This window comes from Cricetulus griseus, chromosome 3 (assembly GCF_003668045.3).
Source record: "Cricetulus griseus strain 17A/GY chromosome 3, alternate assembly CriGri-PICRH-1.0, whole genome shotgun sequence".
NCBI classification, from domain to species: domain Eukaryota; kingdom Metazoa; phylum Chordata; class Mammalia; order Rodentia; family Cricetidae; genus Cricetulus; species Cricetulus griseus.
In genome coordinates, this window is record NC_048596.1 from 15,772,703 (window position 1) to 15,794,973 (window position 22,271).

Sequence of the window (22,271 nt, forward strand, 5' to 3'; positions counted from 1 at the left end):
TTCTTCCTTTCTTTCTTTCTTTTTTTTTAAAGATTTTACTTATTTATTATGTATACAGTCTTCTGTGAGGACTGAGAGGATACCAGATCTCATTCAAGGTGGTTGTGAGCCACCATGTGGTTGCTGGGAATTGAACTCAGGACCTCTGGAAGAACAGTCAGTGCTCTTAACCTTTGAGCCATCTCTTCAGCCCCCAGCCTGCTTTGTTATAGAACCCAGGACAACCAGCCCAGAGATGGGACCCTCCTCCATCAATCCCCAATCAAGAAAAATCTCTAGCCAGGTGCAAACCTTAAATCCCAACATTTAAGAGACTGAGGCAGGCAGATCTCTTGAGTTTGAGGCCAGCCTGGTCTACAAGAGCAAGTTTCAGGACAGCCAGAGCTACTCAGAGAAACCCTGCCTCGAAAAACCAAAAATTTAACAACAACAACAAACAACAACAAATAGTCTTACCTTACAGCCCTTCTCCTGGAGGCATTTCCTCAATTATGGTTCCCTTCCTTCAGGTAACTCTAGCTGTGTCAAGTTTATATAAAACTAGCCACCACAACATGTACGGGTGTTTTGTCTACATGTATGTGTACATACCATTCACATACCTGGTACCTGAGTAGGCCAGAAGAGAGCATTGGATCCCCTGCAACTGGAGTTACAGTTGTGAGCCACCATGTGTTGCTGGGAATGGAACACTGGTCCTCTGGAAGAGCAGCCAGTGCTCTTGTCTCCAGCCCAAGATTTTTTTTTTTTAATTTATTATGTATACAACATTCTGCTTCCATGTATATCTGCACACCAGAAGAGGGCACCAGATCTCATAACAGAGAGTTGTGAGTCACCATGTGGTTGCTGGGAATTGAACTCAGGACCTCTGGAAGAGCAGTCAGTGCTCTTAACCTCTGAGCCATCTCTCCAGCCCTCAATGCCCAAGGTTTTTAATTCTAAGTAGGATCTGGGCCTCGGGTAGATTCTGGTTTGGTCTTTGTTTCTGAGCTGAGTTCTGTTGACAGATGTTGGATGTTTCAGGATGGGCGTTGTTTTGCAGGTGTTTTCATTTCATTGGTTTTTCCTACTTTGTTTTCCCCATAAGCACAGGGAGTAATTCTCTTTTGTTGCTTTTTGTCCTTAATGATTAATAGCTGTAGAAACTCACTGGCTTACAGCATAGGCTTCTTTCCAAGCTGCTTTTGCAGTGACTCCTGGCAGCTGGATCGATAGGGCAGTTTTCTTAGAGGATCCAAACCTGAGGATCCTGAAACTCCCCTCTTTCCCATCTGCAAAAGTGAAAAAAAGTATATCTTTATAATATATACCTTAATATATTAACACACACACACATATATATTTTGTAATTGGCATACAAAATAATAGGGCTTTATGGTATTTTCCTTTTTTATGCCGGTTTGTATGTGTAATTGTGAAGGGGGGTATAGGCTCTCCTGCATGTGCCTACATAGACCAGAGGTCAATGGTCAATGTTTGAGCGTCTTCTTCCAACCTATTTTTTTTTGCGGCAGGTTCTCCCACTGAAAATGCAGCTCGCTTATTCAGTTATCGCACAAGCCCCAGGGGTTCACCTGTCTTGCCCTGCCCAGTGCTGGGATTACAGTACTTGCTTCCTGTGTGGTTGCTGGAGGTCAAGCTCAGGCACATACTTTACCCACTGAGTCATCTTCCCCAACCCTGCTTTTCATGTCATTGCACCCTGCTCACACGAACCCTCTCAGCTACCTTGCCTCTCCCACCTCGCTGGCCTCCCCTTTCCATCCCATAGCCTCCCTTTTGCTTTGGGGTGTGTGTGTAAAACTCTAGACCCTGCATAGGAGTGGAATTGTTTGCTATTTTTATATTTCCTCCCCTCCCACTTTTAAACTTTCTTTTATTTCTTGTGTCTTTCACATCATGGATTCTGACCCCTGCCCCTTCATATCTGCCCTCTGCCCTTGCAACTTCCCCCCAAAATATATAACTTTCGGGAGGCAGAGGCAGGCGGATCTCTGTGAGTTTGAGGCCAGCCTGGTCTATAGAGCAAGTGCCAGGATAGGCTCCAAAGCTACACAGAGAAACCCTGTCTTGAAAAACTAAATTATCTCTATATATCTTAAATAAAATTTAAGAGGAAAAAAAGAAAAATCTCATCATGGAAGCTGTAGTGTAACCCAGTGAGTCATGCAGGAAACCCTTTTGTCCATATGTCTTTATTTGCAAGTGTTCATCGCACAGAGTCATTGGTCTGGTTTGAGGGCTCTGGTTTCTGCTACACTATTGCTGCTGGGCCCTCAGTGGAACTCCTCTTTGTTATCCTGTTGTTGCCCTGTGTGGTGGAGATCCTGGAGCTTTGGGTCTGCAGGACCGGCCCTTCATGTGCTCCAGAAGATCACAGATTTTAGTTACTCCGAGAACGATGTCTTTTGAGAAGTACTTTCTCCCTCCATCCATCCCTGCCTGCCTGCCTGCCTTTAAGTGAAGCCGAGATGGGATTATTAAAGAGAGTTCAGGCCAGTGAGCTGGCTCAGCAGGTAAAAGTGCTTGCTGCTAAGCCTGCTGACCTGAGTTCCCTCTGTGGGACCCACATGGTGGAAGGAGACCCAACTCCCACAAGCTGCCCTCTGCCCTCTGCCCTCTGCCCATGCACATACCCATCCATCCCAAATAACTACTTTTTAAAGGGAGAGTTTAGCATAGGTCTAAGCATGGGCTTAAGAGAAAGAGGAGAGTACAAACCCAAGAGCATGAGTGTGGGTTTCAAAGAACCTTAGAGTTCCCTTCATTTTCTAACAGAAGTTCCTTTGTGTGAGTGCCCGGTGCTGCCTCTGTATCTGCATCATCTCAAAGGTGTTTATATGTTGTAAGGAGCCTTTCTCTGTCCCACCAGCTCCCACATAATGACACAGAGACTTTAATTATGAAAGCTTGGTGTATAGCTTAGGCTTATTTCTAATCCTCTTATAACAACCCATTTATATTAATCTGCGTTCTGCCACATGATTCATGGCTGTTACCTCTCTGCATGCTCTGCATCTCCTGGGCATCTCCACCTTTCTTCTCAGAGTCCTTTCGGTCCCCAGAAGTCCTCCCTAACCTTTTCCTGCCTAGCTATTGGCTATTCAGCTCTTTATTAAACCAGTCAGAAGAGGTCTTGGGAAAGACACATTTTGAGAGTGTAAACAAAAATTCTATAATAATAACTTAGTGAAAATCACAATAATGGCACAACACAGCTTGGAGAAGATGCATATGTACACTGGAAGGCTATTCCTCAAGATTCTCTTCCCAGGGCTTGAGGTGACTCAGCAGGTAAAATGCTTGCCTCCAAGCCTAATGAACCGAGTTGGATCCCTTGGGCCCCACAAGTTGCCCCCTGATCTCCACATGCCTACCATGTCACAAATTCATCTCTCCAGGGGCTGGAGAGATGGTTCAGCAGTTAAGAGCACTGGCTTCTCTTTCAGAGGACCAGGGTTCAATTCCCAGCAACCACATGGCAGCTCACAACTGTAATTTCAGTTTCAAGGGATCTGACACCCTCACACATACATGCAAGCAAAACACTAGTGAACGTAAATAAGTAAATAAGCTGGGTGTTTGTGGTACACGCATCTAATCCCAGCACTTGGATGGCAGAGGTTGCTCCCCAATACCGTCACAGAGACTTATTATTGATAATGAAAGGTTGGCCTTTAGCTTAGGCTTGTTCCCAGGTACCTCATAAAAATTTACCCACTTCTATTTTATTAATTTTTTGGTTTTTTGAGACAGGGTTTCTGTGTGTAGCTTTGGAGCCTGTCCTGGAACTCGAGCTGTAGATCAGGCTGGCTTCAAACTCAGAGATCCACCTGCCTCTGCCTCCCAAGTGCCACCAACACCCAGCTTCTAAGTTTCATTCTTAAATTTACTTAGACCCAGAAGGATCATTTTATTAGCACTTGGGAGAGAAACAGGACAAACTGTAGGGTCCTTAGATCTCTCCAAATGACCAGAAGACACTCACCAGATATGCAATCGTAGAAGGCAGCTTTGTTCTTGAGGAAAAACTATCAAGCTGGGGCCCATCCCAAATGGCTTCCACCCTGGGAGAGGGTAAGGCAGTCCCTTTGAAGCCTGCTGAGGGAATTCCAGCTGTGGTTACGTGCACTGTGACGTGATTGGGTATAGACCCTTACTATACAGGAGTCATTTTATGATTGCCTCATGACATCTGGTCAGCAACTATGGCTGTGGTGTCAGTGGTCTGTCTGCTGTGTCAGGGATCTGTCTGACTGAAAACAGCAAGAGTAGTTCCTGCTTGTGGCAGGACAGGACCTTGATTGGCTACCAGACTGGACATACTTCCCGAGGGTCTGGTTGGAGCCAGACATGAGTCAGCATAGGTGGGGTAATATGTGGCAGAGGCCTGAGCAGACTGGCTCCTCGGGAAACAAAGCAAAACAAACCCACCTGGCCCTGGTCCCTTCACAAGCAAGCTGAAATCTTGGCAGCTGCCAGGAGGAAGGTGATGAGGAAGAAGGTTTTGAGTTAGGGTCAGTGTGGTGGTTTGAAAGAAAATGACCATCCAGAGAGAGTGGCACTATTAGGAGGTGTGGCCTGCTTGGAGGAAGTGTGTCACTGTGGGGGTGGGCTTTGAGGTCTCTTTTCTCAAGCTTCACTCAGTGTGACAGTCAACTTCCTGACTTCCTGTTGCCTGCAAGATGTAGCACTCTCTGCTCCAACACCGGGTCTGCCTGCACGCTGCCACGCTCCCCTTCATGATATGGACTGAACCTCTGAAACTCTAGTCAAGCCACCCCAATTAAAAGTTTTCTTTGTAAGAGTTTCGGGGGTCATGGTGTCTACTCACAGCAATAAAACCTAAGACAGTCAGCAATGGTGGTCTGCAAACTGTAGAAAGGGGGGGGGACCTTCCAAGAAAACAGAAAGCCAGGGGTGTTGAGGCAACCATGCTTAGGACAGGCTTAGTATTGAAGACCTGTATGTAGCTGCCCTGAAGGCAGGCCTCCTGGAGCTGTGTTGACTCTTTAAGGCAGTGTTTCTCAACCTGTGGGTCTCGACCCCTTTGGGGGCTCCTTTCACAAGGGGTCACCTGAGACCATCATAAAACACAGGTATTTATATTATGATTCATAACAGTAGCAAAATAACAGTAATGAAGTAGCAATGAAAACAGTTTTATGGTTGGGGGTCACCACAACAAGAGGAACTGTATTAAAGGGTCACAGCATCAGGAAGGTCAAGGAACCACTGACCCATTTTCTTATTATATCTACAGGTCAATCTGTTTTCCCCAGGGGTGGTCCTGGCCAGGTGATTGTCAGGCCCAATTAGATCCCCCCCCCCTTGTTTTTCCCCTTAATTTTAAGCTCAAGGACTATTTTATTAGTTTGAAACAACAACAACAAATAGAAATCAGGGCAGGCAAGGTGTAACTCTCTGCAGCTACTGGGAGGAAAACAAGATGGAGAAGAAAACAGAGTCATTGCTCTTTAAAGGCCAAGAAAGCTGGCAGTTTCCTCAGTGGAGGCTGTCAGGGGGTGGGGTGGGGTTGCGGGCAAGGAGCTGCATGCAAGGGAGGAAGGGAGGCTTCAGAGTGTTCAGAGTGTCAGGGCAAGCATGCTTAGGACGGCGCTGGTATTTGAAGAAGAGATAAATAGGAAAGTGATGATCAGCTTCCCGTTGGATTAATTCTGAGGGAGGAGACATTAGTATATAATGTTCTAGTTCTTGGGGCAGAGCGGAATGCAATGTTCTATGCAAGGCCAGAAAGTCTATTCTTTTGACCTGGAGAAAGTAGCTTTCCCTAAAAGGGCATCAACAGAGTTCTGAGGCCTCTACCTTCTCATATGGTATTTTATATCTTAAAAAGGTTCGGGGGCAGGGGGGAGCTGGAGAGATGGCTCACTGGTTAAAAGCACTGACTGCTTCTCCAGAAGACAGTGGGGTTCAAATCCCAGCACCCACATGGCAGCTAACACTGTAATTACAGTTCCAGGGGGACCTGATACCCATGGCAAAACACCAATGCACATAAAAAAAAAAAAAAAAAAAGGTTCTCTGTATGTAGCACATGTGTGCCACACACACACACACACACACACACACACACACACACACACACACACACACACACACACAATGTCACATGTGAGGGTCAGAGACAATTTGCAGGAGTCACTCACTCCTTTCACCACATGAGCCCAGGCACGTTTACACCCTGCACCACCTCACCTGCCCTGGTGTTTTGATTCTTTAGAAGCAGTTGGGACATATCCAGTTCTAGTGTTGCCAGGGAAACGAGGTGGGATCAAAGCTGATTAAGCAGTCTGGGTAGCCAGGCTGACCCAGAGCTCAGGGTCCTCTTGCATTGCTTCCCCAGTTGCTGGGGTTACAGGTGCAAGCCGTCGTTCCCAGGTTTCAGCTTTCCCCTTTTCAGCTGAGACTAGCTCAGACTAGTTCAGGCTCTGTCTAGGAAGTTTGTGGGACAACGTTAGACTGGACTCAGTCCCAGGACTCTGTCTAGGGTGGCCTTGAACTTAAGATTTGTGTGTGGCTGGGTATGATGGCACATGCTTAGAACCCTGGTACTCGAGAGGCACAGGCTTGAGGAATCACAAGTTTAGGGCAGCAATCTACAAGTTGTGTTCTAGGACAGCCAGGGCTACAGAGTGAGACCTTGTCTCACAAAAACAAACGGGACAGGGGGAATTGCTCATTTGGTAGTGCTTGCCAGGCAAGCTTGGGGACCTGAGTTTGATCCCAAAGTTTTTTAAAGAAGGTTGAGTTATGATTTATTTATGTGTATGTGTGGGTGTTTTATCTACATATATGGCTGTGCCCCCACGCACATGTCTAGTGCCTGTGGAAGTCAGAAGAGGGCATTGGATCCCGGGAACTGGAGTTAACGATAGCTATCAGTCATCATGTGGGTGCTGGGAATTGAACCCAGGTCTTCTAAAAGCAACAGGTGCTCCAACTGCTGAGCCATCTCTCCAGCCCCATAAGCTCCACTTTCAACATATTAAGTTTGATCATCCTAGGTCTTCATGAAGTGTGGAACAGGCTATTGCCAGGAAGGTGTTGGCGCTCAAGGGCAAAGTTCTGCTAACATAACTCAGGAACCTCTGCTTGAGGGGGGGCTCAGAGCCACAGAAGAGGCTCTAGCATAAGCTGTGGTGCCCAGGATCTAGAACTCCTGTAGAGAAGGAGGGGAACTCCTGAACCTTCTCCCCCAGCCTGGGTGTTGGGATCACACACACACACACACACACACACACACACACACACACAATAAATGATCAAATGAAAAGTCCTGGATGGGGCTGGCCATGGCTCAGCAGTTAAAGGTGTCTTGCCCAGTCAGAGCTGTCAGAGTTTGATTCCCCGGGATCTGCAAAGGGAAGGAGAGAACCGACTTCCACAAGTGGTCCTCTGACTGCACCAGGACCATAGCATGGAAACCCATTCAAAATAAATAAAAATACAAAGTCCCCAAAGTGTTTGTTTAGCATGTACAGGGCCCTGGGGTGGATACCCAGCACTGCATAAACGTGGCATGACAGTTTGTCTGCAATGCACACCCCACCAACGTCCCTGAAGCTACAAGTTGAACTACCACGTTCAAGTATAAAATAAAACTACTGTCTTAATATTAAATATGAGAGGTTTGAGCCGGGCGTTGGTGGCCTTTAATCCCAGCACTCGGGAGGCAGAGGCAGGTGGATCTCTGTGAGTTCGAGGCCAGCCTGGTCTCCAGAGCGAGTGCCAGGATAGGCTCCAAAGCCACAGAGAAACCCTGTCTCAAAAACCCAAAGATAGAGAGAGAGAGAGAGAGACAGAGAGAGAGAGGGGGGGGAGGGAGAGGGAGGGAGGTTTGTTCCCAAACTGAGGCAGACCTTTTAGGGAATATAAATGCCAAGAGCATTCTTGAGAGCACTGCAGGAAACTCTGAGAAACACAGCAGGGGCCAAGCCCATAGAGGCAGGCAGGCTTTTCCGGGAAGCTGATGCTGAGCCTAAAAGGAGCGTGCCCCTTGCACACACTGCACACTCCCCATCGCCCTAACAAACCCACTTTTCACCCCTCTCCTACCTTCATCAGACTCCCCACCCCACTATGTGCTTGGAATAGTCTTTCGCCATTCGCAGTCCGGCGTGAAATCGCCGCGGCCTCTCCCCAAACAAGGAGTTACCTCCTCTGACTTCCCGAAACAAATGAAGTGGTACATCAAGCAGAAACTGTGCGTACCAGCTTGTTTTAACCACATTATGAGGTCATAATGGTCCCACAGCCTAGGATGAGGCCAATTCAATAAACAGTTGCCTGCATAATTTAAAACGGGTTAGCTCCGAGGGAGGACTAGAAGAAAATGACTCAAAACAGAGGGGTGAGCTGAGCTGCTTGGCTCCCCTAACTAGGTCAGTGTTTCCTACCGCTTTAAGACCAGAGGCGTCGCCCGGGCGCCTGCGTACTGCGAGCACAAACGCCTCTCTCCCCTCCCCCTTCCCCTCCCCCCCGAAACTCCCCAGCCGGCGCGTCCTCCCATGCTCCCCTCCTTCGGCTGGAGTAATGGTCCGTCCCAGAGTGGGGCACGCGTCCCGGAGGGTGGCCAGCCAGATGGTACGTTCCACTGCCGCGTACCTCCCCGGTTTTCTGGGCGCCCTTCCTTCTGTTTCCCCCTAGCAAATGAAGCGCAATGGGCTGACCCCAAAGAAGGAGGGGGAGCCGGGCTAGGGACCGGTCTGAGCCGGTCTGTGGCGCAGGCGCAGTGCGGATAAACAGGAAGCGGGCGGCACCGGCGGCGGCGGCGGCGGCAGCTTAGGGACTCCGGGGGCAAATAGTCGAGGAATTAAGGCCGTTTGGAGGGCGACGGACGCCGAGGGCGAAAGAAGGCGCCTCGGCCCTCCTCCCGTGAAGACGCGGTGGCGGCCTCGCCCTCCGCTTAGGCGCCCAGCTCCCGGCCCCGGCGGAGGCAGCGGCTGACAAAGGGCTCGAGCCGGTGCCGCCGCCCTTCTCATCCGGGCACTCGGCCCCCGCCGAGAGGAAGGGGGAAGGGCGGAGGGGGAGGGGAAGGAGCCCGGGAGGCGCGCGTTCGGAGCCGCGGCCCTTCGCAGGGCTCCGGGCCTGTGGCCCAACGGACCGAGGCCGAGGAGGAGCTGCGGCGGCGGCGGTGGCGGCGGCCGGCGGCAGGAGGATGGTGCAGAAGGAGAGCCAGGCGGCGCTGGAGGAGCGGGAGAGCGAGCGCAGCGCCAATCCTGCCGCCGCCTCGGGGGCTTCGCTGGAGCCGCCCGCAGCTCCGGCCCCCGGAGAAGACAACCCATCCGGAGCCGGGGCGGCGGCCGGGGCCGGGGCCGGGGCCGGGGCGGCCGGAGGGACCCGCAGGTTCCTGTGCGGCGTGGTGGAAGGTGAGTTCTCCTTCCAGCCCCGCCCCGGTCCGCCCCGCCCCGCCCCGGTGCTGCTCAGCACCGGTCCCCCGGGAGGGGCGTGCGGCTGCTTCTGCAGGGGGCTCCCCCAGGTCGTGAGCTTGCCCTTGCTATCACGGGTGTGGGGGAGCCAGAGGGGACGGCGGGCTATTCAGTAGCCTGACCCCACCCTCCTTGGGCTTGGAGCCAGGCCGATCGAGGAGGAGGAGGAGGAGGAGGAGGAGGCGGCGGCGGTGTCAAGGAGCCTGCTGTCAGGCTCTTGTGTTTCACTTCTTTGTACCTTGGGATCTCAGTCCCCAGGGTTGTCCGCTTTCAAATGAGGAAATTTGTGCAGCGCTCCGGTCCCCACCCTTGTAGGGGTGTAAAATTCATCCCACACAGGTATGCCTAGGAGTGAAGGGGAGCGCAGTCGGCCTATAAATACTTGAGATTACTTCGGGCTTAGGGTATTTTGTTGCTGGCCTGCAAACCCCCTTACCCCTGAAGACTCATTTGCGTCGAGGAAAGCATCATGTTTTCCAGTTGCTATTCTTTAGCGCGCGCCTGTGTGTGTGTGTGTGTGTGTGTGTGTGTGTGAGAGAGAGAGAGAGAGAGAGAGAGAGAGAGAGAGAGAGAGAGAGAGAGAGAGAGAGAGAATTTCTGTATAACGCTCTGAGAGCATTTGTGATGTGGAGTTGAGTCAGTGAAAGGTTTAATTTTTATAATTACTGTCTTCCTTCTCATTTACAGTTGAAAGGAACGAGGAGCGTTTTGGTAGTGAGGGAAGATTGCCGGAAGATCTTATTGCAATTTCTGAATAAGAATTGGCAGATAACTGAACTCAGGGAAGCACTTTACGTCAGTTCTTCCCTAACTACATAGTAGTTTGAATTTTCTTACGTTTTTGGCAAACCCAAGGTTTCCTAGTTTTTTGCTTTTTAAAAAATTCTCATTACTGGAGAATATGAAAAATAATACCTAAATCAAAAAGGCTAGAAGTAGGATTCCCCTGTTGGTTGAGAGCATCAGCTTTTCCAGTCTTGTCACCAAGTAAGTCTATTTTGAAAGATAAAAGGCAGTCGTTATGGTGTTTAGATGAAGACTAACTGCAGGGAGATAACATTCTCAGCAGCTAAATCAGATCTGAAACAGCTCAGGGAAATTTCACAAAATTTGGAGGCAGACTGTTAGTATTTGTGAAAACATGGGTGCTTCATGTATTGTCCATACTGGGTTTGGTAGAGAGCAGAGAGGTTTTAGAGAAACTGGTGGATTTTTTTTTTTTTTTAAACAGGGAAGGCATGGCAGTTTTATTTCTGACAAAAATTGTGGGTCTAAAACAAGTTACACAAATGGTTACGATCTGCATGAATTCCTGTTGAGTTAGTCTCTGCCTATTGTTTGCAGACAGGGTCTCCTGTACCCTAGGCAGGCCTGAGGCTGGAAAGCACAGAATGAGCTTGAACTTCTGATTCTCCTGCCGTCTGGACTGGCTGGGATCACAGGCCACCACCCCAGTTTAGGTGTAATTTTTTTTTATAGTTTTTGTTTGTTTGTCTGCCCCCCCCCCCCATTAGTTCCAGGACAGCCAGAGCTACAAAAAAAAAACCTGTCGTGGGGGGTGGGAAGTGAGTCTTCCTTAAAGTGTGTTAAAAATAGCTATGTCTTCAGTTGTGTTTTCCCACCTCTCATTCCCATGTGTATAGTTTTCTTTTTTATATATATTTATTTATCATGTATACAGTATTCTGCCTGCATTTATGTCTGCAGGCCAGAAGGGGGTATAAGATCTCATTATAGATGGTTGTGAGCCACCATGTGGGTGCTGGGAATTGAACTCAGAACCTCTGGAAGAGCAGTCAGTGCTCTTAACCTCTGAGCCATCTCTCCAGCCCCCGTATATTTTTCTTAAATGAGCACTGAACCAGCCCCTGTGTATTTAGTACTTTTTGGTCCGCAGCATCCTATGAGAATAGGAAATACTGTAGTTATTTCCAGGATGGTTTTCTTTTTTTGCCCTGCAGACCTTGGTTGGTTTTAATTCTTGTGTTAATAGTACACTTCCTCTTTGTGGTCTAATTAATCGAAAGCATAAACCTGGCTCTGAAAGAGTTTCCGAAGATTAAATTGTTAGAATTAGGGCCTGGAGAGATGCCAGTTACAGTCTGTAATTCCAGGGATCCCACTTACCTTTTCCTCTGAGGGACCCACATACATGTGCACATGCAGGAGAAACAAAGTTTTTTTTTCTTTTTTTTTTTTAAGATTTATTTATTATGTATACAAACTTTCTGCCTGCATGTATGCCTGCACTCCAGAAGAGGGCACCAGATCTCATTACAGATGGTTGTGAGCAACCATGTGGTTGCTGGGAATTGAACTCAGGACCTCTGGAAGGGCAGCTGGTGCTCTTAACCTCTGAGCCATCTCTCAAGCCCCCAAAACATGAAGTTTAAAATAGAAAGTGCTGCTAGGGTTTAATGATGATTTTTGTGCCGTTCTTTTGGGGATACAGAATATCTGTCTATGATTAGAGTTCTTTTGGGAGGGTGCTTATGTTCAAAGTACTTTTAAAAAAGTATTTTGCGGGCTGGAGAGATGGCTCAGAGGTTAAGAGCACTGACTGCTCTTCCAGAGGTTCTGAGTTCAATTCCCAGCAACCACATGGTGGCTCACAACCATCTGTTATGAGGTGTGGTGCCCTCTTCTGGTGTGCAGATATACATGGAAGCAGAATGTTGTATACATAATAAATAAATAAAATCTTTAAAAAAAAAAAGTATTTTACAGTGAGGTGGCCATGAATAAGGAACAGCATGGGAAATCCAGCGTGCCTGTGGAGAGCAGAGGACAGTTTGCAGGAGTCCTGTGGGTTCCAGAGGTTGTCAGGCTTGGCAGCCATCTATCTGCAGAACCATCTAGCTGTCCCCAGAGTGCTTATTTTGGTCGTCTTCCTTATCTCTTGGTAATGATGATGATTAGGTTGAGAGAAAGGCTAGATTGGCTGTGAGGTCTGTGTTCTTTGTGTGCTGGAGAGCTCCAAATACCAGCTTTGCTTTCAGTCAATTTTTAGACATTATTTCATATACTTACAGTTTTCCTTAAATACAAAATAGCTGTAACTAGAAAAACAGTATACAAGTTTGTTTCCTATAGTGGACACTTTTAAAGTGTCAGTTATACCCCTAAGTTTTTGTTGTTGTGTTGTGTTTTTGAGACCAAGACTAGGTGTCAGTTAACATCTTTAATTTTTACTTATTTTTTTTTTGTTTTTTGTTGTTGTTGTTGCTGCTGCTGCTTGTTTTTTGAGACAGGGTTTCTCTGTTTAGCCCTGGCTGTCCTTGGATTTGCTTTGTAGACCAGACTGTCCTTGAACTCAGAGGTCCTCCGCCTGTCTCTGCCTCCTGAGTTCTGGGATTAAAGGAGTATGCTGTCACCACACTCTCCGCTCCTAATTTTTCATTTCACAACTTGGTTCTGGAATTAAAAGGGCTTGAAAGTTTATTGTTCAGGTCAGCACCTCTGTTGGGTGTGTGATTCTATGCCTGTTATTTATTTATTTAGTTCCTTTTTTTGTTGTTGTTGTAGGAACTTTTAAAAATGGTGATCATAGCCAAATGTGACAATTCACACCTGAAATTGCAGCACTTAAGGCTGAGGCAGGGGGATGGCTACAAGTCTAGACCATCCTAGGTTTAAGAGTAACTCTAATGCAAAAAGAGTGTGAGTGTGTGTGTGTGTAGGTGTGTGTAGATGTGTGTGTAGGTGGGGGCTCCACATACACCTTTTTCTAATTTTCTGATTTTACTTACTTGTGTGGCTCTTAAAATCACCCCTCTAGAAGTAGTTGAACTCTCCTCTTAGTGTTTTGAGACAGGGTCTCAACCCGTAGCCTAGGTTAGCCTGGAACTACGTAGTTCAGACTGGTTTCAAACTTAAGCTAATTCTTCCTTGGCGTCTTATGTGCTGGAACCACTGGCAGAGCCACCATGCCCAGCCTTCCCTCCTCATGTTAACACTTTGGTTTACTCTACTTTGTCCTCGGTTGTAAGATAGAGTTACTCTTTAAACTTCCACTCAGTGGTAGAGTACTTGCCTTGTCTGGTCATTTCCAGGAATTGGAAAAAAAAAATGTGTTTGTTAGTGGGTGCTGACAATGTGTGTAGTCTCATGAATACTAAACCAGTACTCTCACTGAGCTGTATTCTCAGCAAGCGTGAAGAGTCCTTATGGCAATAAAAAGATGGTGGTACTCCCTGTAATTCATGTGCTTGGAAGGCAGAAGCAAGAGCATTGCTACAAGTTTGAGGACAGCCTGTACAGGTTCTGGACCAACCAGGGCTACATAGCGAGACATCTTGTCTCACTAAAAACAAAACTGTATCTTATACTAATGAATGTCATAGTAGGAAATATGAAATTTTATGAGCAGTGAGAATAAGTGACCTCTTATCAAGACTCACAGATAAATGTGTCATTGAAAAGCTTTCAGATTCTGGTCTGTTCTATCCCTCCCCTCCCCTCAGTCTGTCTGTCTGTCTGTCTCCCTCCTCCCCTTCCCTCCCTCCTTCCCTCACTGACTCTGGACTTTTGGTAGATGAGGCTGTTTACCCAGAAAGCTAAGTTGTTAACACCTCTACACATTTCTTAGAAAAGGTTTTGTAACTTCCTTTTTATTAAACTGTACCTCATTTTCAAACCTAATCTTATTTTCTTTTAACTCTAGGGTTTTATGGAAGACCTTGGGTAATGGAACAGAGAAAAGAACTATTTAGAAGGTAAGTTTGATGTTACACAGAGGAGACCCTTACACTAGAATAAGCCCAGTATCATAGTAGGGGCTGTTTTCTTTAACCCTTTTATGTCTTTGCCTAGGCTAATGGTTTTCAAACTTTTCCTGGGGAAGTTGAACAGGGTTTGGGGCTTTGTCTACTTTAGTCAGAGTTGTTTTTGTTCAGGAATTAATATGATGGCGTACTTTGTGAAATTTAATTTGTTAAGGGCTAGAGAGACAGATGGCTCACAAATTTAAGAGCACTGGTTGCTCTTTCAGAGCACCTGGGTTCAATTCACATATTCCCAGCACCTTCGTGGCAGCTTACAACTGTCTGGAACTCCAGTTCCAGGGGATCTGACACCCTCAAGCCAATGCAAATAAAATTCCATTGATAATTTTAAGTTTAACAGTAGAATATTTATAGCCAAATTAATGTTGCCTACTTATGCATGTATACTTTTCTTTCTCTTAAGGCTTCAGAAATGGGAATTAAATACATACTTATATGCTCCAAAGGATGACTACAAACATAGGATGTTTTGGCGAGAGATGTATTCAGTGGAAGAAGCTGGTAATCTTTGTGTGTGTGTGTGTGTGTGTGTGTGTGTGTGTGTATGTACATACATGTGTATGCTCCTGAACTTGCACACATGTGCAGACAGGTGCTTGAGTATGGAGTTTATTTTCTCTTTCCAGCTGAAGGTTTCAGGGATTGAATTCTGTCTGACAGACTATGTGGCAAGTACTTTTATCCTTAGCCATTTTGCAGGCCTTGTAATGTTTTTATTTTGATAGGTTGAGTTCAGAATACATGTGTGAGTGAGGGGACTGTCTTAAGGTGTTATACTGAACTTTTCCTTTTGTCTGGTGGCTAGTCTGTGATCTAGAGAAGATTTGAAGTGACATAACAAGGTCATGGTTTTGAGTGTGGTTCATAGATAGGCCAGACTGACTCCACTTGCTCTGTGGTCAGAGATGATACTCATTATTTCTGCTGGTGATCTTAGATATATCCATAGATGTATATTACATTTTAACTTAAAGGCTAAAATCTGTGACTTTTCTATAGATATTATAGAGATGCAGTGTAAGAATTATTTTTTTTCCTCTTTATAGTCACATTTTTATTGTCCATATTTTTTGAAGTATTAGAATTATTAAGGACATTACTTTTTTAATAATTTATTTGTACTTCATTTGCATTGGTGTTTTGCTTACATGTATATCTGTGTGAGGGCGTAAGATCTTTTTTTGTTTGTTTGTTTGAGACAGGGCTTCTCTGTATTGCTTTGGAGCCTGTCCTGGAACTCACAGAGATCTGCCTGCCTCTGCCTCCCAAGTGCTGGGGTTAAAGGCATGTTAGATCTTGAGAGTTACAGACAGGTTGGAGCTGCCGTGTGGGTTCTGGGAATCAAATTCAGAACCTCTGGAAGATCAGCCAGTGCTCTTAACCACTGAGCCATCTCTCCAGCCCCCTGAGGACATTACTTAACCTTATTTTTTACAAAAGCGTTTTCTTTCAAATTATAAAGCAGTAGAGGCCAGCATGGCAGCACATATCTGTAAGTTCAGTCCTCTATTCCAGCCTTTTGGAGATTGAGGCAGGAACATCACAAGTTCCAGGCCAGCCTGCTCTACATAGTTTGGCTTCAGGTAGGTTATAGTGATGAAGGGGATGGTGATAACGTGATAGTTGTGATAGATTAATTGATAGATAAGTAGAATTGTGCACATCTATTTACTATAGGAATTTCAGTTACTCAGATTTACTCCGTCACCCCCCAAAAAGTACTTATACCTTTCAGATGTTACAAGAAATAAAAATGGTTTGTGTTTGGTAAGAGAATTGACAATTCAGGGGGGGAGTTGTTTAAGACGAGGGCTGTGATGGCGGGATAGAGGTAGACAGTGTGATAGCTATTTGAGAGGTGATAGATAAATGGAGTTAGGTAAATTGGCTAAGAATTTTATTTACTCAGATAACCCCCTCTAAAAAACAGTGTTCATGGGCTGAAGAGATGGCTCAGAGGTTAAGAGCACCGACTGCTCTTTCAGAGGTCCTGAGTTCAATTCCCAGCAACCACATGGTGGCTCACAACCATCCATTATGAGACCTGGTGCCCTCTTCTGGTGTACAGATATACATGGAAGCAGAATATTGTATACATAATAAATAAATAAAACAAAAAAAAGACAGTGTTCATACCATTCAAATGTTAATGAGAAATAGAAATGGTTTGCATTCAATAAGAGACTTGACAATTCAGGGATCTGGTGAGATGGTTTGTTGTATAAGGGTACCTGCCATTAAGCTTGGCAACTTGAGTTTGATTCTCAGGTCGTCTGGTGGAAGGAGAGAATTGACTCCTTCAGTTCAGTTGTCCTCTGTCCTCCGTGTGCACATTGCAATTAGTGCACACACAAATAAAAATGTAAAAACACTAAAAGGAACGTGCCTTACTGATAACTAACTACTTATTTGCCCCAAAAGGCTAAGAAACTATTTGAAAATGAGGGAAAAAAGATCTTTTTAAAATATTGCTGCAAATAAAAGTGTGAATTGTTTGTTTGATGCAGGTCCTAATTCATAACCCAAGCTGTCCCCGAATTCACTTCAGTATGTAGCCCAGGCTGGACTTGAACTCACAGCTTTCCTCTTGCCTTAGCCTTGTGAGTGCTGGGGGTTAGAGGTGTGAGCCACCACAAAGAGCATAGGAAACTTGTTCTTTTTTCTTTGTATCAGTGTTTACTTCAGGCTTGTGCTATTTTATATGGCCTGCTATCACATTGAATATGAGAATCGTTTGCTCTTTTTGTTGTTTTGGGATAGTTTTATTATATAGCCCAAAATGGCCTATGTAGCGGAGTCTGTTCTTGAACTCCTAATCCTCCTGCTTCAACTGCCCAATTTTGTACCAAAATACCTTACATGAATATGATACTTTCTAAATTTTAAAGATCCTTTCTTTGACTGTAAATCGGAAGAAATGATGTCTTCACTTAGAAAGTGTAGTTTATTTTAGCATTCTGTGTTGCTTTCTAAAACTAAGACTCTGTTCTTTAGAGCAACTTATGACTCTCATCTCTGCTGCACGAGAATATGAGATAGAATTCATCTATGCTATTTCACCAGGATTGGATATCACCTTTTCTAACCCCAAGGAAGTATCAACATTGAAACGCAAACTAGATCAGGTAATTTTTTAAAAAAATTTTTCCTAACTCAATATTGAAATGACATTTTTAATTGCTTTATAATGTTACATAGGAAATCAAATGAATACTTTATTTCTATAGCTATTATTACTTCATAATTCTGGGTAGAGAAATATTTGTCAGTCAAAAAACTAAAATACCAATGAAATCCACCTGCCTCTGCCTCCTGAGTGCTGGAATTAAAGGCGTAGGCCACCACCACCACCAGTAGGCTTTTATTCTTTAAGCAAACATTCACACTGGTGGCATCACATGGGTAGTGAATCCTTTAAGGTAGAAGCTTGGTGTGGTGACTCATAATATTCCAGCATTTAAGAGGCTGAAGTAAGAGAATTGCTAAGAATTCGAGGTCAACCTGGCCTACAGTGTGAGACTCTCTTAAAAAGAGCAATCTGTAGAGATGGCTCATCAGTTAAGAGCACTGGCTGCTTAGCTGGGAGTTGGTGGCGCATGCCTTTAATCCCAGCACTTGGGAGGCAGAGGCAGGCGGATCTCTGTGAGTTCGAGGCCAGCCTGGTCTCCAGAGGGAGTGCCAGGATAGCCTCCAAAGCTACACAGAGAAACCCTGTCTTGAAAAACCAAAAACTAAACAAACAAAAAAAAAGAGCACTGGATGCTCTTCCAGAGGACCCAGATTCAATTCCAGCATCCACATGGCAGCAGCTCCAGCTCCAGGGACTCTCTGTGGTCTCTGCTGGTGTCCATGGCACAGCATGTGTGTGGTGCACAGATACACAGGCAAAATCATATGCATGAAATAGATGTTTAAAAAGCAAATTAGGAGGCAGTGCAAGATGTCTTGGGAAGTAAAATCTCTTGCTGCAGTAGCCTGGAGATCTGAGATTGCTTCTTGAAGCCCACATTTATAAACTTGGATCCAGTGACTCAAATCTGGAATCTCAGCATTCTGACACAGAAATTGGAGGTGGATGCAGGAGAATTACTCAGAAGCTCAGTGGGACAACTAGTTGTAGTTCATAGTATGATGGCAGCTGTAAAGACCCTGCCTCACTGAGATAGAGAATTCAGCTCCTCAAAGTTTTTTCTGACTGCTTCATGTATAATGTGCAATGACGGACACACAGTAATTAAAAATAAAATATTTAAGATTGGGTTTAGTGTGGCTCTTTGTAGTGGGTATTTAACATACGTCAGGCTCTGGCTTCAATAACCACATTGCCCCAAAATTTTAAGTTAACTCTTTCATGAATGAACTTTTAAGAGGAAGTTAATTCCCTGTTAATCGTGTTCATTCTGATGCCTACTTAGGCATTTCTAAAAGGAATTAGTTAGGATTGCTGTGCTTTCCAATACTAAAGCAAGGCCTAAATAGTTCATAGACTGAGTATACTTGTTTATACCTTTGTAGTTTTTTTTTTTTTTTTAAACTTTATTTTATGTGCATTGGTGTAAGGATACCAGAATCCCTGTAACTGGAGTTACAGACAGGTGTGAGCTGCCATGTGGGTGCTGGGAATAGAATCCAGGTCCTCTGGACCAGCAGCCACTGCTCTTAACCACGAGCCATTTCTCCAGCTCCCTTTTTGTAGTTTTCATGTTTTTTTGGGGGGGGGGATTCAAGACAGGGTTTCTCTGTAGCTTTGGAGGCAGTTTTTATGAATTTCTTGGATCTTCTAGGATAGGTTGTCTTATATAAATATTGTTTGAACATATACTCCATTTAGTCCAAAATGGAAATTGAGTCCCAAAACACTTGATATATTAACTTAGAATTGCTGCCACTGAAAATGTAAAAAGATCAGATATGCTTTGATATTGCAAGGACAGTATTTGACTTATGAGATAGCCATTAGTATATATTTAAAATAGTCCCTTCTCTGAGATGAACTAATAATTGTGGTTTTTTTTTTTCTTTTTCTTTTTCTTTCTTTTTTTTTTTTTCTTTTCTAAGGTCTCTCAATTTGGGTGCAGATCATTTGCTTTGCTTTTTGATGATATTGACCATAATATGTGTGCAGCAGACAAAGAGGTGTTCAGTTCTTTTGCACATGCACAAGTTTCTATCACAAATGAAATTTATCAGTACCTAGGAGAACCGGAAACGTTCCTCTTCTGTCCTACTGGTATTGTATATAATAACTCAGTATTTAACTAGTCTTGGAATACATAAAAAGGGTTCATGTAAGCCAGGCATGGTACTGCACACCTTTAGTCCCAGCACTAGGGCAGCAGAGGTAGGTGGATCTCTGTGAGTTCAAGGCCAGCCTGGTCTACAAAGTGAATTTCAAGACAGCCAGCACTGTTACACAGAGAAACCCTGTCTTAAAAAAACAAAGCAAAAACAAAACAAAAAAGGATCCATGTACTGTACCTGTTGTATCCCTTCCATCATGTGTAAAAGGAATATTTAGAAGACATTCCTCAAAGTCGTACATAGGAGAAATTTAGGACCCTATAATACCAAAGAAGTAGGCTGGAGATGTTATATACTTTTTTAGTATTAGAAGTGTATAAACATTACATTGTCAAGGTTAAAGGAGGAAAACAGTATTATAGAAATGAGAAAATCAAGTTTACATGATTTTAACTTAGCCACGTCTCACTCCCTCCTACTTGTTCCCTTTTTCCGCCCATGAATTCTGTCTGCGCTGTTTTCACTCATCCCACTCTCATTTGTCTCTATTTCTAGTAGTCAGCATAGAAAGTGTTTTCATCTTAGTCACCTCACAGTTCACCTCCATAAACGTTGCTCACATTTTTCTTTGTTTTTTTGGGTGGGGGGATGGGGGGTTTTGAGACTGGGTTTCTCTGTGTAACCCTGGTTGTGCTAGAACTCATTCTGTAGAATAGGCTGGCCTTGAACTCAGAGATCCAGCTGCCCTGCCTGGATTAGGGTGTGCACCACTACTGCCTGGCTCACTTTTCCTTGTTCAGGAAGAGACAATAGTATGATAGTGTAAAAATAGCTTTTTCAGAATTCTTTTCTGGGGTGGGGGGTGCTGGTTTTGTCTCCTGTAGCAAGTTGGGGACTATAGATGTGCATACATCATCAGCATGGCAGGCTTCACTGTTCCTTTAAGAAACTTAAATTTGTGCAAAATCTTCAATAAAATGAGTACATTTCTAATGACTGGGATTATAATGATTGCTTGGTACTACTGCTGAAAATTTCAGGATTTTGTTTGTTTTTGAGATCTAGACTCTCTTGGGCCAAGTCAGTCTGGTACATATGGAGACCCTGGTTTTTTCTTTGTTGTATTTTTAAACACAAACATGGAGGTGCACGTCAGTAATCCAAGTACTAGGGAGGCAGAGGCAAGGAGAACCACTGTCAGGTTGAGGCTAGCTAGCCTACTGACAGAGCCTGTTCCCCAAGAAAACAAAAGAGACTGAATCTCCATATAAAGAAGGCTGGTCTGTGACATCTTATGTCCAGCCTAGAGCGGCTTTCTGTGAACTTTTGCCGTGGGTTTTGGAACAGGCCCACCACCCATGTGAATATCTGATTGTATGAATTATTATATTAACATCTGCCTAAGTTTATTCCTTTTATGTATGATAAAGAGCCCTTTACCGTTTGAATAGGAATAATACAGAGTTTTTAAGCATTTTCCCAGGTCCAATCCATGGCCATTTCAATCCTGACTTAATCTTCTCCCCCTTTGCACTCAGAATATTGTGGCACTTTCTGTTACCCAAATGTGGCTCAGTCTCCTTACTTACGGACCGTGGGTGAAAAGCTTTTGCCTGGAATTGAGGTGCTTTGGACAGGTAAGTCTTCAAGAATTGTTTAGTAAACTTTTATTACTGGGACTTTTTATTAGGTGAATACTTTTGTATTAATGGTTCTTCTGGGAGTACAGCTATATCCAATATACCCAGTTTATGTGGTGCTGAGGGTCAAAGAGCCAACGACTCTGCCAATGTAGTTGTATACTAGACTTGTAGGAGACTATGCTAGTTCAGAAAGGAAAGTTGAAGCTGGGCATAGTGGCACACACCTTTAATCCCAGTACTTGGGAGGCATAGGCAGATGCATCTCCCTGAGTTCCAGGCCATTCTGGTCTACATAGTGAGTTCCAGGACTACATAGAGAAACTCTGTCTCCAAAAAAAAAAAAAAGACAAAAAAGCAAAAATTAAAATGAGCAGCTGAGGAATTTACAGCATAGTGTGTACATAAGGCAGACATGTAAAAGCTGCTTATATATTTGAAAATTCTACACATTTTTACTGTTTTGTGTATGTGTGTAATTGCATGTGTCATAGCACATGTATGAAGTCAGAACAGCTTCTGGTAGCATTTCTCTCATGGCTCATCAGGCTTGGTAGCAAGTGCTTTTTATCAGCTGAGGTCCCCCCCACTGTTGTTTTATTTAATAATTAACTTTATGTGCATTGGTGTGGGGGTGTCAGATCCCCTGAAACTGGAATTACAGACAGTTGTGTGCTGCCATGTAGGTGCTGGGAAATGAACTCAGGTCCTCTGGAAGAGCAGCCAGTGCTCTTAACTGCTGAACCATCTTTCCATCCCCCTTGTTTTATTAAAAATTACATTTACTTATGAGAGAGACTGTATGTGTTTATGCCCCTGCTCCCATAGCACGTGTGTGTAGGTCAGAGGACAATTTATGGGAGCTGAAGCCATCTACCATGAGGTTTCTGGCAGTTGAATTCAGGTCATCAGTCTTGGTGGGCAAGCATTTTTATACACTGAGCCTTGTCACTGGCCTTATTTTACCTTTTTACTTTCTACTTTTTTTTTCCAAGACAGGGTTTCTTTGTATTGCTTGGGAGGTTGTCCTGGGACTCGCTCTGTAGATAGGGCTGGCCCCGAACTCACAGAGGTCCGCCTGCTTCTGCCTCCCGAGTGCTGGGGTTAAAGGCGTGTACCACCAATGCCCATCTACCTTTTTACATTTTTTT

The 22,271-nt window shown here is 44.8% G+C and overlaps 1 protein-coding gene and 1 long non-coding RNA gene across 4 annotated transcripts in view; one reads left to right on the top strand and one right to left on the bottom strand.

Annotated features, from left to right (window-relative positions):
* Nucleotides 1-802: 802 nt before the first annotated feature.
* LOC103161985 lies at nt 803-8,451 on the bottom strand. Of its 2 annotated transcripts, none has more exons than XR_003483684.2 (3): nt 8,083-8,451; nt 3,992-4,101; nt 803-1,274 (listed from the first exon to the last, which is right to left on the bottom strand). It is a non-coding gene; the product is annotated as an uncharacterized LOC103161985 (long non-coding RNA). The 2 variants fall into 2 exon arrangements; XR_004768974.1 differs by having other exon boundaries at nt 3,992-4,104.
* Nucleotides 8,452-8,766: 315 nt separating this feature from the next.
* Oga (O-GlcNAcase) overlaps nt 8,767-22,271 on the top strand; it is a 34,589-nt gene continuing 21,084 nt past the window's right edge. Inside the window, exons 1-6 of one of the 2 annotated variants that reach the window (XM_035441802.1) lie at nt 8,767-9,395; nt 14,119-14,170; nt 14,643-14,740; nt 17,234-17,364; nt 19,298-19,469; nt 21,019-21,117. In XM_035441802.1, the coding sequence (XP_035297693.1) occupies nt 9,185-9,395; nt 14,119-14,170; nt 14,643-14,740; nt 17,234-17,364; nt 19,298-19,469; nt 21,019-21,117 (763 nt within the window). In that variant the 5' untranslated portion in view covers nt 8,767-9,184. The remainder of the gene's footprint in view (nt 9,396-14,118; nt 14,171-14,642; nt 14,741-17,233; nt 17,365-19,297; nt 19,470-21,018; nt 21,118-22,271) is intronic. The other variant, XM_027407165.2, reaches the window with a different exon arrangement.